Source organism: Nomascus leucogenys, chromosome 25 (genome assembly GCF_006542625.1).
Source record: "Nomascus leucogenys isolate Asia chromosome 25, Asia_NLE_v1, whole genome shotgun sequence".
Taxonomy (NCBI): Eukaryota; Metazoa; Chordata; class Mammalia; order Primates; family Hylobatidae; genus Nomascus; species Nomascus leucogenys.
This window is the reverse complement of record NC_044405.1, coordinates 30,642,272-30,659,893: the sequence shown is the minus strand read 5'-3', so window position 1 is coordinate 30,659,893 and position 17,622 is coordinate 30,642,272. Positions and strand designations below refer to the sequence as shown.

The following is a 17,622-nucleotide window of genomic DNA, read 5'->3' as shown; positions in this document are numbered from 1 at the left end:
AATTTTTTTCAACATGAGCAGGCGTGCTCATTACAGCAGTATCTCCCTGTCTTCTGACCACATACGATGACTAATTGCTCCCATTAAACCAAGTTTTGGGACATACGTCAGGTGGAGCAGAAAAATGGAGATAATGTTAAAAACGGCATCAAAATAAGTGGGACTTTCCCCAAGCATAAAAGAAGCATTTATAATCACAAATATGAAAAACATTAAATTCTTCTACCCCATCTTAATGAAATGAGAGAAAAATTCCCTTTCCTCAAGATTGGCAGTGGGTAAGAAACAGTCCTTTAGAAATGTTACATGAGATTCATTTGAAGGCTGTAGTTGGTGGGAACTGGGTATTAGCCTAAATGCAGAATGTTTTCAAAAGGCATTACTTTCATGCAGAGAAAGGCTTCTTTTTGTTATCAAGGGTACAACTGCTATTCGATACAACGAAAATGTAGAAGACTTTAAAAATCTAAAGTGTTCATATTTATTTCTATGAACTTGGTCACAGACCCACTTGCCTGGAAAGCCAGTTAAAACACAAATTTAAAATATTTATCTCTGAAAGGAAAAACCATTTCGCTGATAGGACACACCCAAATCAAACTCTGTTATGACTTTGGCTCTGGCAAGCTATTTCTGGGAACATTTTTCCGAGCAAATGCAAGCAGGAGCAGGAAATGTGTCTAAACATGGCAGTGATGGTCGACACACCACACAGACACTGCAAACCCTCTCTATTGTACTCACAACTGCCAAAATACCTTCACCAGAAGGATCCTGAGCTAAGGGAACACTTTAGTTCATTTACAATAGGTGAAAATAAAAAATTTTGTTGTGATTTATGAACTGCAAAACTCAGCATTGTTTTCTGAACATTTTAAAGTATTATGCATTCCCTGATGGCTTCATCACACAGGAATCCTGCTCACTGGTCTTCCTGAGGTTAAGAGAATCATGTTCTTCCCCATTTTAAGTACCAAGCTGCAAAAGTGCATGCTCTCCATCCATCGGCAGCACCCATGATCCCGCCTCACTCGGATGCTGGACTTCACAGTGCCCCACGCTAGTGGCGGGGACGCGCTCACCTGTTCACTTCAGAGGCCAGCGTTCACCCACAGAAGCAGGGATTGAAGGCACTCATCAGACTGAAAAGTCTGGCCCCATGACGGTGACCAGTGTTTGCACAGGTGAGAGAATCACACTCCCACACTACATCCAGTATCTCTGATTGACAAACATCTGTAAAACCACGTTTATGTTTCCACAAATAATAACACTCGACTAGTAAAGAACATTATTAACACTTGCTATGGGTCCTCGGAAGGAACCCTGTTAGTGGAACAGCAGGCCTGACGGGAGCCTCATCACCTGAACGGGCTTAAATGTAACATAGTTTCCGCTTTTTCATCGTAACGCCTCATGCACGGCTATGCGGTTCCTCTAGGCATTTCTCCGACAGTCAACCAAGCACAAACTCTGCCTGCCACACCGCCTGGGACTCCCCTCGAAGCCAGTCTCAGCCAGCCGTCCAGCCCATGGACCGCTCACCCAGGGCCCTCAATCCCTTACCTCGGAACAAAGCAGCTCTGTGAGGCTGGGAAGGATCAGGTTTGATGCGGGTATCGGACAGATGGCCACTCTCCCCGTTTAGACAAGATGAGACGCTAACGGAGAAAAATGAGAGTGGTGCTTCGCTCTCCACCGAGGGAGGCTGCCCACCCCATTGGCCTCGGGCGGGAGCCGCGTGACATGGGCCAGGCACATGTGACCCACTTTTTGCCCAGCTCCCCTCATGCCCTTGGAGGGTGTACCCAGCACTCATGCGCTGTCATTTCAATACCCCCTTCCCCCAACAGGGGCAACTCAACAGCCCGGCGAGCCTGCAGGACACACGGCCGCAGCAGCTAAGCCCCTGGAATAGGAAGGGGTGGGTGGGGGCAGAAACCCCAGGGCCCAGCATTAATCCCAACACAGCTCCTAAGACACGAGCTTTTGCTGCTGCTGCCGCCGGTCTGCCATGGGCGGCGTAGGCATAAAGCAGGTCCCTACCCGGACAGCGGGGCTGACCTGGGCTTGGCTGGCGACGCTCTTGCAGGTCCTCATGAACTTTAGGATGAGGCTATTCCTCACCAGGAGGAGGTACCTGAAACAGCATAAACTGGAAATTCCCTCCTTTCCCTGTTTACTTCTTTGTTGTGACTGAGATGTTCTAGGTCTGCCCCACAAGCAAGACCCATGCAAAGCTGAGTGGACGAGCTGCAGCCTCAAATGTGGTTCTGATGCCAGCTGTGCCCCGGGCAGGTGGGGTGGAAAGGCCTAGCCCAGGATCCCACAGCCCAGGCACTCGGGGCCAAGAGAGGAGGTGCAGGATGCACACTGCTCCACCCATCAAACTGGGCACTTCTGCCACAGAACAGAGGAGAAAGTCACCCTCTGTTCTGTTACAAGCTTCTTACCTTGATCCCACGTTACACAAGACTCAGGGGCAGTAATGGGAAAAGCACACACAATGGGCAGAGGTGAAACGTGAATGCAAAGAGAAGCCACTGGGCTGTGAAGAGGGCCCAGTTTCATCGGGGACAGGCTGAGCTGGCTCCTGCTGGGGCCCAGGCAATGTGCTTGCAGCTTTCTGATGCCAGACAAGGCACAGAGACAGAGTGTGGAGTCCTGCATGTCTTACTGACCAAGCAAAGTCAGCCGATTGCTTATTAAAGAAGCTAAAATAATGAGTATCGGAGGTTCATACAGAAAAAAACAGAGTATGTGCACATGCAAAAGAAAAACCTGTCACTGATCATTACCCAGAAGGACCACAGTTGATATGTGTTATCTTGAGATCTGCCTATTCAGACTTTTGTCTAGTAGGCCTGTGTTTTTATATCTTTTTAGCAAAAATCATAACCAACCATGTTTGTTTTTCTTGCTTACTATTATATATGAAATATTTTTCTATGTTAATATATTGAAGTCTGCATAAAAGGGAGCAGATTCCCCACAGTATTGCATTTTGTGCATTTTTAGGCATTTATTCTGATGCATAAAAATCTGCAATGACTGATAATTCCAGGTATTTTGAATTGTTATAGTAACTAATAATGTAATGATTGTTGCTATGATTTAAATGTACGTGTCCCCCCCGCCCCAATTCCTATGTTGAAACTTAAGACCCAGTGCGATGGTATCAGGAGGTGATTAGGCCACGAGACTCTGCTCTCAGAAATGGATCAGTGCCTCATAAAAAGGCTCAAGAAAACTAGCAGGGTCCTTTTTACCCTCACATCCCATCCACCACGGGGACACAGCGTTCGTGGCCTCCAGGGGAAGCAGCGTTCAAGGTGCTGTCTCAGACAGGCCGACCCTTCTCAGGCGTGAAACCTGCTAGAGTCTTGATCCTGGATTGCCAGTCTCCGTAATGGTGAGCCATATATTGATTCTGTTTATAAATTGCCCAGTGTTGGGTATCTTGTTCTAGCAGCAGAAACGGACTAAAACCGTGACCTTTGGGTGGATCCTGTTCTGTCTCTCTCTTATTTCCTTGTAGTCTGTACTTATAATTTTGGGGCCAAAGGAGGCACAAGCTGAAGTGGAGGGCGAGAAGCAGGCCCAGCTGGCGCCATCCAGTCCATTCCTCTCCACTGGAAAGGCTCTGCCCTCGGTGTTGTCTGCAAGCACTGAGCTTGTGAACACGGAGTGGTCAGGGAAGAAGAGGAGGAGGATACAGTGGCCACATTAAGACAACTCTCGCTCTGCATCTGGCACTGCTGCCTAATTTAATCTTGAGCAGCTCTCGGTGTGGGGTTCCTGTTACGGATGGGGAGAACAATGGCAGAATCACTCAAGGCATGCTCTGACCCTAAAGCTTGGGTGGTGGGGCTGGGACCCAGGCTGGCAAGGGCCCAGGCTGTTGCCCCAGGTGGCTGGGGGAGGACTGGACACTGAGCATTGAGTCTGGCTTGGGCGGGCCTGTGGTGGTCACAAACAGCCTGCTGGAAGGCAAAGCAGAACAGGCAGGCAGGGCCTGGTTGCCAGTGGGGTGGAAGGTGGGTGGCTGCAAGCAGTGTTGAGGCCCAGGTGGGTGCTGTGGGTGAGTGGCCTTCCCACCTGCCGTGTGCGGTGGGGAGAAGGAAGCTGACCAGGCAGCAGCTGAGAGGGGGTGCTGGCAGAGGTGAGAAGGCATGGAGGCAGCTGCACACCAAGCCACAGCGCTCGTGAAGGGAGGAGCTGAGGGTGTGACCAGGAAGGAGCAGCCCAGAGGCAGGAGGGGAACTGGGGCAGGGGCCTCCACAGGGCCCAGGATGGGCAGGAGGAGCCGCTGGCTCAATGCCGCCAAGAGCCCAGTGAGGGCGAGGGGAGGTACAGAGCGGCCCTGCTCGGAGGGGTACTGCCAGCAGCCTCGGAGTGGACCCCAGTCATCTGCACCCAGGGTGAGTGCTGCACCTCCACAGGGGTCGCTGCCAAGGGCTGCTCCTCGCCACACTGTTTCCTCTACCAATCCTGCTCCCAGGGCCACGCTCAGAGGAGGGGTCGCTGCCGGCCGGAGGGGCACGGCTGCATCACGTGTGTGCAACTGCCTGCATAAGGAAGGGCTGTCCATCTCCCCCGCAGTCTGTATTGTGCCTGTTTTACTCTGCGCCGTCACACAGCCTCGCACCATCTTTGCTGTTGGCCATGAGAGGCTCTTTCAGGTGGGCTTCGGTGTCCCTCCAGGGCGATGGGTTTTCTGCCTTGGGGCTGTCATGTGCTCAGGCTCATCTGTGCTTCCCCACCCAGAATCTGCCATTTCTCCATGGAACCCTTCTGTTTTTGAACCATTTCAGTAGAAAGAGGATAAAAGGCCATGTAAGTTGCAGCCCCAGCTGTGTGTTCAACACAGACGCAACATGGTGTGAAATGTCAACCAAGTCAGCTGCACAGTCCTAACTGCTGTTAGCCACGTCACTCCTGCCAACACGCAACTTTCGACGTAATAAAATTAGAGACCTAATGGTGATGCTGTGAAAATTTCACATTTAGTACATGTATGTGAATACAGCTGCTTCTCCATTTAAAGGAAGTTAAAGGTGTTGAAGGAAGAGGCCGCCTGCCCTGCTTCCTCAGCTGATGTGTCTCTCTGTGACCCGGGTGTGGAGACCAGGCCTGGGAGGTGAAGTGCCCTCACCTGGGGTCCAGCTGTGCTGCTCACGGTGCACGATCCCCGAAGGCCCACTCGGTGCTGGAACAGGCCCTGGAGAGGGAGGTGCCCAGCCAAGTGTGGAGCCCTCCCCGGGGCCAAGCGCCCACCCATCACACTGACGGCCGTGCCTAGTGGTTTCTCCAAGAGGGGAGATGTCGCATGTTAGGACTGGCCTCCCCTGAGCAGAGGCAGGGAGCCAGGGTGAAGCTGGCAGCCAGTGGAAGGCCAGCTGTTCAGGGTCCCAAGGGCCACTGTGGAGTTTCCTGGGCAACCTGGGAGTTTTCCTCCCCAGGGGTTCTGAAGCAGTAAATGGGGAAAGTGTGCAATGGATTCATCCCTGCTTCTGATGCATAGCCATGCAGGGGAACCCCCATATGATGCAGTTCTCTCTCAGAGAACCCTCTCTGGCCTTGCACCCTGACCCGCTGGCCACCTCTGCTGCACGGCCCCTCCCGGTCCGGCTGACCCGCTGGCCACCTCTGCTGCACGGCCCCTCCTGGCCCAGCTGCTCCTGGTCGGGGACCTGCTGATACCGCAGCACAGCGCTGGGCGTTCACAGAACTCACGTCTCAAGGACGGCGACACCAACGAAGGAGCAGACAAGCAGCAGGAGCTGGTGGCAGTGGACAAGGCTGGAAAGGCTGGACTGGGGTTTTATATGGCATCTGTATTAATCTGTTCTCACGCTGGTAATACAGACATACCCGAGACTGTGTAATTTATAAAGGAAAGAGGTTTCATGGATTCATAGTTCCACATGGCTGGGGAGGCCTCACAATCATGGTGGAAGACGCAGGAAGAGCAAAGGGATGTCTTACATGGTGGCCGGCAAGAAAGGGCACGTGCAGAGGAACTATGCTTTAGAAAAACATCCGATCTCATGAGACTTACTCACTACCACGAGAGCAGCACGGGAAAGACCCGCCCCCATGATTCACTTACCTCCCACTGAGTCCCTCCCATGACCTGTAGGAATTGTGGGAGCTACAATTCAAGATGAGATTTGGGTGGGGACACAGCCAGACCATATCAGCATCCGTCAGGAAGACCTCACTGAAGGGGGACCTGGGAACTGTGGAAGGAAAATAAAATCTCAGGACCCCAAACCCACTATGACGAGGAGTTCAGTTTGGGAACAGAGTCATGCAAAGGTGGCCTTCCTTTTGGTCCTAAGCAGACAGCTGCAGATAGAAGGCTGCCAGTCTCCCCAGGGGCCTCCCTCACCAGCTGCCCAAAAGGAAATGCCCTCTGGGCCCCAGTCTGTACCCTAAGGCAGTGTCCTGCTGACTCTCACCCTGACAGTGTCAATAAACAGCTTATGTTCACAGGTACAGGACTAAGACAAGACCAGAAGCCGTCCCTCCCCCGCCTAGCCCGAGACCCACGCATGTCTTCCTCTGCTCCAGGTTTACTTCACCTTATGGGAAATGCAGATTCTTGGAGAGACCGTGCGTACATGACAGGTCCTCTACCGCCTCCCGCCAGCTTTTTCCCCTTCAAATACGGAAGTCCTAAAAGTCTCTTCGGAAAAAGCCCAGGCAACAGGTCCTATAGTAACTTCTATCTCTCTTTCCCTGGCGAGTCCTCAACCTTGGCAAAATAAACCTCTGAGTGGATTAAGATCTGCCACAATCCCATTTTGGTTGACAGGTCAGAGACTGGAGGGAGGTGAGGGAGGTCCATGAGGCTCCCTGGGGCATGGCCTGCAAGGCAGGAGTGCAGGGTGGGTCTGAGGAGCGCAGTCAGTGGGAAGGGTGTGGGAATGGGGGAGGCCTGGCTTGGCTGTTGGGGGAGCCAACACCCCTGCCCTCTGCGAGCCTCTCCCACATGACACCTCCATCAACACTGGAGAGCAAGGCCCTGGGGGGCAGCCCTGTTTCCCCGTCCCCATCCAGGGCTCATAGGTCCAAGAGTGGCAGAGAAGCCAGCACCAGGGCTTGAGGCTTTCTGGTCACTGGTAGATGCTGGCTCCTGTCAACAAGAAGAGCTAAACTCTGCAAATAATAATTGAAGAGATTTACTCTGAGCCAAATGTGAGTGACCATGGCCGAGGCACAGCCTCAGGAGAACCTAAGAACTTGTGCCCAGGGTGGCTTTGGGTGCAGCCTGGTTTTATATGGTTTAGGGAGATATAGTGAGGTGTGCACTGGTTTGAGGTCCAGAGAGGCAGGACAGCTCAAAGGCGGGGGGTTATATGTGGTGTATTAGGCTGTTCTTGCATTGTCATAAAGGAATGCCTGAGGCTGGCTAATTTATAAAGAAAGGAGGTTCAGCTGGCTCAGGGTTCTGCAGGCTGTACAGGCGCCTCGGCATGGCATCTGCTCGGCTTCTGGAGAGGTGCCTCCCATGAGGACTCAATTCTGATTTTTTTATCTTGCCTATCTTCCCATCTAAGGGGTCTGGGGAGTCATGCTCTACAAACCATAAATTCTCATCAGATGGGTTTTATTTAACCCTATATCGTGACTTACTTTCCAACCTGGCATAACATTATGAGACAAGGAATACAAAATAATTTACCCCAAAACATGTTTCTTTGCCATATCTTGAGATGGTCCTACAAAGCCATCCTTTGTGGGGGAAAATTTGCATCTGTAAAGAATCTCTATTAACATAGCTTGATCTTTTTCTTCCAGGCCCCCCCAGTCCTGAAGAGATTAACTGAGAGTCTAGCAGCTTTTAAAGGTCTGAATAGGAAGCATTTGTCATCCACTGTCTCTAAGGACAACCCCTATGAGACTTCAGAAGAACCTTGGTCTCCACAACGCTTTATCTTCACCTGAGCATTTCCTTTCTATGATCCCAGGTCTTTAGACAAACTCAACCACCCGTCAACCAGAAAATGTTTACATTTACCGATAGCCTGGAAGCCCTCACTTTGAGTTGTCCCACCTTTCTGGACCAAACCAATGTATTTGTTAAATATATTTGATTGATGTCTCATGCCTCCCTAAAGTGAATAAAACCAGGCTGTACCCGACCGCCTCGGGTACATGTTCTCAGGACCTCCTGAGGGCTGTGTCACAGGCCATGTTCACGCAGATTTGGCTCAGAATAAATCTCTTCAAATATTTTACAGAGTTGGACTTTTTTCTTTGACATCAGGAAACTTGCAATCATGGCGGGAGGCAGAGGAGCAGGCACGTCACCTGGGCAGAGCAGGAGGGGAGGGGGTGCCACACACTTTTACACAACCAGGTCTCCTGTGAACTCAGGGGCAAGAGCTCGGTCATCACCAGGGGATGGCCCAGGCCGTCATGGGGAAGCTGCCCCCATAACCCAAACACCTCCCCCCAGACCCACCTCCAACACTGGGGATCACATTTCCATGTGAGATGTGGGTAGGGCAAATATCCCAGCTCTATCAGATGAATTAAAAGATGTTCTGAAGGGTACTTGGTTGAATGAGTTAAGTTACTATCTGAAGGCCTGGAATCAATAGGAAGGAGTGTCTGGGTTAAGAGAAGGGGCTGTGGAGACCAGGGTCCTTATTATGTGGATGAAATCTCATAGGTGTCTGCCCTTAGAGGCAATACATGGCAAATGTTTCCTATTCAGACCTTTACAAGGCACTAGACTCTCAGCCAGTCTCCTCAGGATTGGGAGGGTCTGGAAGGGGAAAGATCCAGTTATGTTAATACAGGTTCTTTACAGATGCAAATTTTCCCCTACAAAAGATGGCTTTGGAGGCCCGTTTCAAAATATGGCAAATAAACATATTTTGGGGTAAAATATTTCTATTTCCTACTTTATCTGTCATGTGATGTGAAGCCACAGTCAGACTGAAAAGCCACGTTATATTGGGTTAAATAAAACCCGTCTCATGAGAAGTTACGGTTTGTAGGGTGTGACTCCCCAGGCTCCTTAGATAGGAATTTGGGCAAGAGAGGAAAAAGGTCAGTTTAGTCCTCTCTCCAAGCCGAGCATCTTCCCTGGCAGGAGGTTTTCTGTCTCCCTGGGTTCCACCTGCCTGTCACTTCTGCAGCATGTTCTGTGCCTGTGTGGGGTCCGGCCCTCAGGCCATCGGGCACTTGGATCCTGGGCAGAAGGCAGACAGACACGTGGGCCTGACCCCACACAGTGCATGGCCTGCAGCACGGACCTAGGGTGGCGGGGTACCGAGGCAGCCCTGGGTCTCGTTTAAATCCCAGAGAGAGTATTTATATCTCAGATGTAGGAGGCAACCAGCCTGGCTGGGTTCAGGCTTCAACTCTAAGGGGCTCTGTGTGGTTCCCACGTTGGTTGTTTGGGTCTTTGCAGGGCTATCCAGGCCTTCCCACGCATGCCCCCTCTGTGCTGGTGGGGTCTGGGAACTGGGCAGCAGTCCACTCCATGGTGCGCTTCTCAAGTTCTGTGATGGGCTGTTTGAGGGCGGATGTGTGTCTGTGAAGCTGGGGGTGAATGTGGGAGACTGCCCAGCCCTCTCCGTGGGCTTCCCGAGCCTGCGTCTGCGCTGGCCTCCCTGTGCCTCCCACATCCCAGGATTCCTCTTTTCCCTCCTGCAGTTGGGAAGCTCCAGCTCTCTGCACTGGCTTCCCAGGTGCACTCCTCCGGGATCAGCTGTGGGAAAGCACAGAGAGAGAAGGCACTGGGGGATCACGCCACTTGGGTATCGCTGCCAGACTTGGAGAGGAAGGCTCCCTCCCTCTGTGGTAGAGCCTAGGGGCCCCTGAGGACCCCCTTGGCCATTCCTGCCACCACTATTGTCGCCGTAAGGCTGCCTAGGGTCTAGATGTGAGAGAATAGGGAGGAGACTGAAACCCAGGGTGCGCCCCCACTTCCCTGGGCATCGGGGTCCCGTTTCCTGCTCTTTGAACTGTTCCCAGAGGCTCCTCCTGAAGCTGTCTGTCAGCTTTCTGTCAGCTTCTGGGTTTCAGCCTGCCGTGAACTCAGGCAGGAGAGATTGTAAGTTTCCATTTCCTCCAGCACTCCTGCTACTTACTTCTCAGACCACTGCATTCTGTGGGGCAGAGGCTCAGAGTGCTTGCTCAACCCACCCAGAGCCCACACCCAGCTTCATTTCAGTCTCATCAAAGAGCATCTTCTACTCACAGTGAACAATCCAAAAGGGAAATTAAGAAAACAATTCTATTTACAATAGCATCATAAAGAATAAAATACTTGAGATAGGCACACACAAGGGCACCGCTCCTAACAGCCAAGCGGGTGAAGCCTTCCTGTCCATTGATGGCTGCAGTCTTTACATACAACGCGATATCAGTCAGCTTTCAAAAGGAAGGACATTCTCACACATGCCACAGTGTAGATGAACTCTGAAGACATTAGGCTAAAAGAAATAAGCCAGTTACAAACAGACAAATGCCATATAATTCCACATGTAGCGGTCCCTAGAGCAGTCAGATTCCTAGAGACAGAGAGTAGGATGCTGGGTGCCAGAGGCTGGGGAAGGGAAGGTTTAATGGGGACAGAGATTCAGTTCAAAAAGTTGAGAAAGTTCCAGAGATAATGGTGGTGATGGCTGCCCAGCATATCCCTGAACTGTATGCTAAAAAACAGTTAAGATGGAAAATTCTATGTTATGTACATTTTACCACAACTAAAAATAAAAACAAAAATAAATTTTAAAAAAGCATTTGTGGTAGCTGACACACATGCAGGGCATGAGGAGTTGTATTTGAGCCTGCAAGTCCAGGCTGGCCCTTGCATGGAACAAACCGCACAGCCTCTCAGGGCCCAGGTTACTGAGCTGTGAAACTGGAGGCCTCATCCCACCCCTTCCATCTCTCTCCCAGGCCCGACTTCAAAAGGATGCTGCTCTTTGTGTTTCTTTGCTTGTTTTTTTTTTTTCCCCACTCTTACCTTTTTGGAAATCTTTTCTCTTCCTAGCCTCGTGCACAGAGGCTGAGATGCAGATACCAGTTTATGACACGTCGGCACCACCGCTTCCTGGGAGCGGCTCCTGCCCCGTATCGTCGGCTCCTTTTTATTCTCACCGGCCCTTCTCACCACCACCTGCCACCACGCAGGAGCCCATTCCAAAATACCGAGTGCCTGACTCTTACTCACATACGCTCTTGCAAAGTATATGTGTATTTAATTTCCTTTGCATACGTCTGTACTCACACAGGCAGAATGGTTTAACACCACTCACGTTTCTTAGCTTTTTAACCCAGTGAGGCAGGAGAACAGGGCCTGCAGGGAAGAAACCTAAGGTCTTCCTAGAACTAAACCAAATGCAAACACTTCAGCCATGACAGCAACACCCTTTCCATTCACATGGGGTGTACACCAAGTAACCAGTGGAAACCTGCAGAGGGTATTGAAACCCCAGAAAATTCTGTCACTGGGGCCCGTGAGCTGCTTGCTGGGGCTGCTCCCACCCTGTGGACTGCTCATTTTCAGTAAATCTCTGCTCTCACTGCTTCATTCTTTCCTTGCTTTGTTTGTGTGTTTTGTCCAATTATTTTTTCAAAACGCCAAGAACTTGTACACCCTGCATCAGTAACGCCAGCCCTGCCTTTAAGGGCCATTGGCACATCCAACCCACGGCATCTGGCTTCTGCCACAGTTAGGTTTTCACTCTTCTAGGCAGGGGCACTGAGGTCACCTTTGACCCCGACATCCACGGAGCACAACAAGGAGATGCTGTGTGCATCTGTCTCCATGACCCCGTGGAGATTTTGTCACCACAGAGATGCAGGACAGCACGCCAGGTCACAGCAGGCTCTGGAGAAGACATGCCAGCCCACCCCCTCTGGCCAGTGGCACGTGCACTTTCCGCATCTGCTCCAATGCCTGGTGTGAGTCCACTGCCCGCTCCTGCTGGTCTCAGCTGTGGGAAGGGTACACGCCATGTTACTTTGCATCTCTCAGACAAGAAGTGAGTTTGCACATCTCTTCACCAGCCTTTTGTACTTCTTCTTCTGTAAACTTTCAGATCCTTCACCCATTTTTCTATAAAAGTTACTGTATTAATTTCCTATTGCTGATGTTACAAATTACATCACAATTTATTATCTTCGATTTCCAGAAGTCAGAGGTCTGAATCAGATCTCACTAGACAAGTCAGGGTGTTTGCAGGGCTGTGTTCCTTCTGCACAAAAGTCAGGGTGTCTGGAGGGCTGTGTTCCTTCTGGACAAAAGTGAGGGTGCTTGCAGGGCTGTGTGCCTTCTGCACAAATGTCAGGGTGTCTGGAGGGCTGTGTTCCTTCTGAACAAAAGTCAGGGTGTCTGGAGGGCTGTGTGCCTTCTGCACAAAAGTCAGGGTGTCTGGAGGGCTGTGTTCCTTCTGGACAGAAGTCAGGGTGTCTGGAGGGCTGTGTTCCTTCTGAACAAAAGTCAGGGTGTCTGCAGGGCTGTGTTCCTTCTGGACAGAAGTCAGGGTGTCTGGAGGGCTGTGTTCCTTCTGAACAAAAGTCAGGGTGTCTGCAGGGCTGTGTTCCTTCTGGACAAAAGTCAGGGTGTCTGCAGGGCTGTGTTCTTTCTGAACGAAAGTCAGGGTGGCTGCAGCGCTGTGTGCCTTCTGAACGAAAATCAGCGTGGCTGCAGGGCCATGTGCCTTCTGAACAAAAGTCAGGGTGGCTGCAGGGCTGTGTTCCTTCTGAACAAAAATCAGCGTGGCTGCAGGGCTGTGTGCCTTCTGAATGAAAGTCAGGGTGGCTGCAGGGCTGTGTTCCTTCTGAACGAAAATCAGCGTGGCTGCAGGGCTGTGTGCCTTCTGAACGAAAGTCAGGGTGGCTGCAGGGCTGTGTTCCTTCTGAACAAAAATCAGGGTGGCTGCAGGGCTGTGTTCCTTCTGAACAAAAATCAGGGTGGCTGCAGGGCTGTGTTCCTTCTGAAGGCTTTGGGGAAATACTCTCTTGTCTTTTCCAGGCCACATTCCTTGCCTTGACCTTTGAAGCCATCAGCTTTTGTAAAGCTTTATTTATAATTGACGCATAATAGTTGCACATATTTACAGGATACAGTATGAGGTTTCAATACATGTATACATTATATGATGATCAAACCAGGGAAATTAGCATATCGATCACTGTAAGCATTTATGATTTTGTGATAACATTCAAAATCTTGTCTTCCAGCTATCTGGACAGACACATTATTATTAGCTATAGTCACCCTATTGTTAACAGAACACCAGAATTTACTCCTCCTGTCTAACTGTAACTTCGTAGCTATGGACCAGCCTCTCTTCTTCCTAGCCTCAGGGCTGGGGAGCTTTATTATCTATTTTCTGAAACAATCTGTGTAAGTTAGAAATCAAGTGTTCCTTAAAGTTAGGTACAATTCACCCATAAAAATGTGTCTGAGAACTTTTTTTGAATGGAAGTCTTTGATTGTCACTTAAATTTCTTTAGTATTGTTGGCTTATCCAAGTTCTCTATTTCTTCTCAAGTCTGTTTTGGCACTATTTTCCCAGGAAGTTATCAATTTCACCTACCTTTTCAAATGTGTTAGCATATGGTTTCCCACAGTACTCAACTTTTCTTCTTGGCTGTATCTATGGTTATTTCTTTATCTATCTATCTATCCATCCATATTTATTTTTATTTATTCACTCATTCACTCCTTCCTATATTCTGTTCCATCGACTGTCACCAGTATCATCCCTTCACTTTCTTTCTTTTTTTTTAGACAGAGTCTCACTCCATGGCCCAGGCTGGAGCGCCAGGGCACAATCTTGGCTCACTACAACCTCCTCCTCCCGGGTTCAAACAATTCTCCTGCCTCAGCCTCCCGAGTAGCTGGGATTACAGCACGCATCACCACACCCGGCTAATTTTTGTATTTTAGTAGAGACGGGGTTTCACCACATGGGCCAGGCTGGTCTCGAACTCCTGACCTCTTGATCCACCCACCTTGGCCTCCCAAAGTGCTGGGATTACAGGTGTGAGCCACCGAGCCCAGCCCTTCCACTTTCTTTAACCAGAGATCTAACTATTGACTCTAAAACACAAAACAGCTTTTAGGGCTGTGAATTTTCTGTTTTTCTGTGCTCTCTATTTCACTGATTTCTGCCTTATGGATCCTTGGGCTTTCTCCCTTGCTCTTTTTTCAGCCTCTTGAGTTAATTTTTCATGTTTCGTAACACGTGTTTATAGCTACAAATGTCCTTCTAAGCACTGCTTTAGCTATGTCATGCTAATTTGGACGTATACCGCTTCATAATCACTCAGCCCTAAAGTTCTTTTATTTCTTTTATGATTTTATTTCTAACAAGAGTTTTTTATAGCATATTATTTACATAAGCTATTCCTTTACTATTAATTTCCAGTATAATTGCCTTATGCTCTCCACATGCTGTGTTATAGACAGATTTCACCTGTACACATACATCCTATGTTACAGACAGACTTCGCCTGTACACATCCTAGTACTGTACATGTTCTCTGTATGCTTAGAAAGTAACATGTAGAGTTCAAAATATACCTAACAGCTCAAACTTATTTATTATATTGCTTAAGATATTAATACTCCAGCTTACTTTTTGTTGACCACCTTCTTGGAGGGATGTGTTAAAAGCTCCAAATACAACTGCTCATTCATCCAACTTTCCTTGCAATTGTATCAACAGAAGTTCATGGTAACAGCTCAAGCCACAGGCACTAATGTCTGCAGGGTATCACCAGACCACCAAAACAGCACCCCCACTCCTGATGCTCTCATTACCTACTCTTTCCAAACACCTCAGGACGATCTTCAGCCCCCAGCACAGCCTTCTTGTCCTTCATTCCTGAAACCTGTGCCTCCTTGGCTTCTTGGGGCTGGCTCCAGGGCAGAGCCAGAAGGCTGTGCGAGAACCACCTGGCCTGGCACTGGACCCAAAGGTGTTCAACCACAACCAGTTCACTGCTACCAAAAGCAGAGATCCCCAATTTCCCAAAGTCATATACAGAATAGTCTTCAGGGCACATCATGGACTGAAGCAGGGTGAAATACAGCACTGTGTCACTTCAAACAGATTTCATTTGTCAAGGTTAAGTCTAACTTTGTTATATACACTCTTGGTAAACAAACAAACATGCAAACAAAAGACAGTAACTCACCTTCCCCCATAAGCAGGCTATAAGGTTTAGAGCAGATCCATAGACAGCAAAGGTTCAGACGTATTGAACTCCGAGCATCATAACCACAGCAGGTGATTTACAGAAGGGTTGGCTTTTGTCGTGGAGCCCACCAACCTAAAACACAAAAACACAGGGCTGTGTGAGCGCACCGGTGCAGGGCCTGTCCGCCAGCACTGGGCTTCAACGCAACTGCCTCTTGCCTTCAACACAGCAGTCAGCACCTCTTCAGCATTCGAGTACAAGGCACGGTGTGAGTGTGTAGACGGAGTGCCAGCGAGCGCTCCCCCTGGGGCTCTTCCCCCCAACACCCCAAATGAGGTGACTCAACCCAAAGGCAGGCTTCCACTTCACAAGTGAGACGTCTACATGAAATGTTTTGATAAAACTGCACTTACTTATGTATTTCCTTATATCGACACTGATTTTAAAAAAACATTTATTAAATTATATATTAATTTAAACACATTGCTGGTTTTCTAATTTCACTGATAGTGAACAAATTTCATCTAATTTCTTCAATTTCAGCATGGTCTTAGAGGAGAGACTTGGAAAAAAAAGGCACACTTGAGGTTGGACGTGGTGGCTCATGCCTGTAATCCCAGCACTTTGGGAGGCCAAGACGGGAGGATCACTTAAGGTCAGGAGTTTGAGGCCAGCCTGGGCAACATGGTGAAACCCCCATCTCTACCAAAATACAAAAAATTAGCCAGGGGGGTGGCGGGCACCTGTAATCCCAGCTACTCCGGAGGCTGAGGCAGGAGAATTGCTTGAACCCGGGAGGCCAGGGTTGCAGTGAGCTGAGATTGCGCCACTGCACTGCAGCCTGAGTGTGACAGAGTGGGTGAGACTCCGTCTCAAAAAAAAAAAAAAAAAAAAAAAAAAAAAGGCATATTTGGAACCTTGGGAGAAAAAGGGAAGGAAGGATGGAAAGAGTAGAAATTCAGTTTCCTACAGAAATAAAAGCATAGCAAGGCATAAGAAGACACAGATTTAATCCATCTCCAAATGCACCATTCAGTTTTTTTCTAAAAAGAACCTACGTTTTTGCTGACCAACAAAAAAGGATGCTATTGGACAAAGAAACCTGGTAAACCACCCGTGTCCCTCGGCACGTCCGTTCCCAGCTAGAAACACCTGTTACTGCTAGTGCAGGAAAATCCAAGTGCTTTTAAAATAAATAGAAAAAAGGCATGCAAAATCCCTTTGGGTAAATGATGTTCTCCAAGTCACAGACACTCCTGAAGTCCATCATGGCTCTGAGAGAGGAAAACGGGGTGTGGGCACTAAAACTTCTTCAGCTAATGGAACTCAGAACTCCCACCCAGCGATGCAGTCCAAAGCAAAATGAGTAAAAGCTGAGAAACAGAAATGAAACACTAAAAACACCAGGAACACAAATGCACAGTTAAAACAAGAAACTGTGAAATGAGAATTAATTTAACCCAGGAAATAAATGAAAGAGAATGACACAATTAGCCTAGAAATGAGACTAAGTTACAAGGTACCAAAAGAGAGAGAGATTCAGCTGAGTGTGAGGCAGGACAACGGAAGGAGGCTGATCCATCCAGGCTGACTTCCTGGAACTAAATCAAATGAAAGCTCCTCAGCAATGACAGGGATGTGAACGGCTTTGCAACTAACTGCACTTCACCCTCTCCGTTCACAGCATTTACCCTTTGTAACTTCATATGCATCCTCCTCTCCACTTACACAGAGCACATACTCCAAGTAGCATCCTCTCCATCTACAGTAGGGTGCATTCTAAGTAAATGACTCTGACTTCATTCTCTTCATTTTCATAGAATACTCGCCAAGTAACCAGTGGGAAACCTCTAGAGTATTGAAACCCCAGAAAATTCTGTAAGCTCCTGAGCCCCGATGGTCAGGCTGCTCCCACACCATGGCGTGTACTTTTGTTCGCAATAAATCCCTGCTTTTGCTTTCCTTGCTTCGTTTGTGTGTTTTGTCCAATCCTTTGTTCGAGATGCCACCTGGACACCCTCTACTGGCTCCTTACTGCATAAGGAACACTGCAGGAGGACTGAGAACATAAAGAGAACATGAGGCCCACCAAGAGGTGAGAGACGCGCAGAGAAGCTGCCAGATACTGAGCCCAGGCCAACAAAGACCCAACTAACACAGACTGGAGTTCCCAAAAAAGAAAAGCAAAACTACGAAACAGACCTAATACTTAAAATCCTAGAAGCGTTCTTAGGAAAAAAATAATCGACAAGTTGAAAGGCTCATCGTGTACTTGAACAAACTGACCCAGAACGGTGGCCCTGAAGGCACTCCCCGGTAATGATTACAAATGAAAGAGAAAATTCTTTGGGACTCCAGGCAAAAAGACCAGCTCATTCACAAAGGAAAGAAAATCAGCTGGGGATCAGACTTCCTGACTGCAATGTACAAGGTAAGTGAACA

General features: G+C 49.0%; 1 protein-coding gene across 14 annotated transcripts in view; it reads right to left on the bottom strand.

Moving 5' to 3' along the window:
• The window catches only part of LOC115833149 (poly(rC)-binding protein 3-like), a 259,877-nt gene that overhangs the window by 52,024 nt on the left and 190,231 nt on the right, over positions 1–17,622 (bottom strand). For 8 of the 14 annotated variants that reach the window (XM_030806215.1, XM_030806216.1, XM_030806214.1 and 5 more), the window contains one exon: positions 15,178–15,312. In XM_030806215.1, the coding sequence (XP_030662075.1) occupies positions 15,178–15,187 (10 nt within the window). In that variant the 5' untranslated portion in view covers positions 15,188–15,312. Of the gene's footprint in view, positions 1–1,566; positions 4,356–15,177; positions 15,313–16,908; positions 17,176–17,622 lie in introns of those variants that run through there. The other 6 variants (XM_030806211.1, XM_030806212.1, XM_030806222.1 and 3 more) reach the window with 5 other exon arrangements.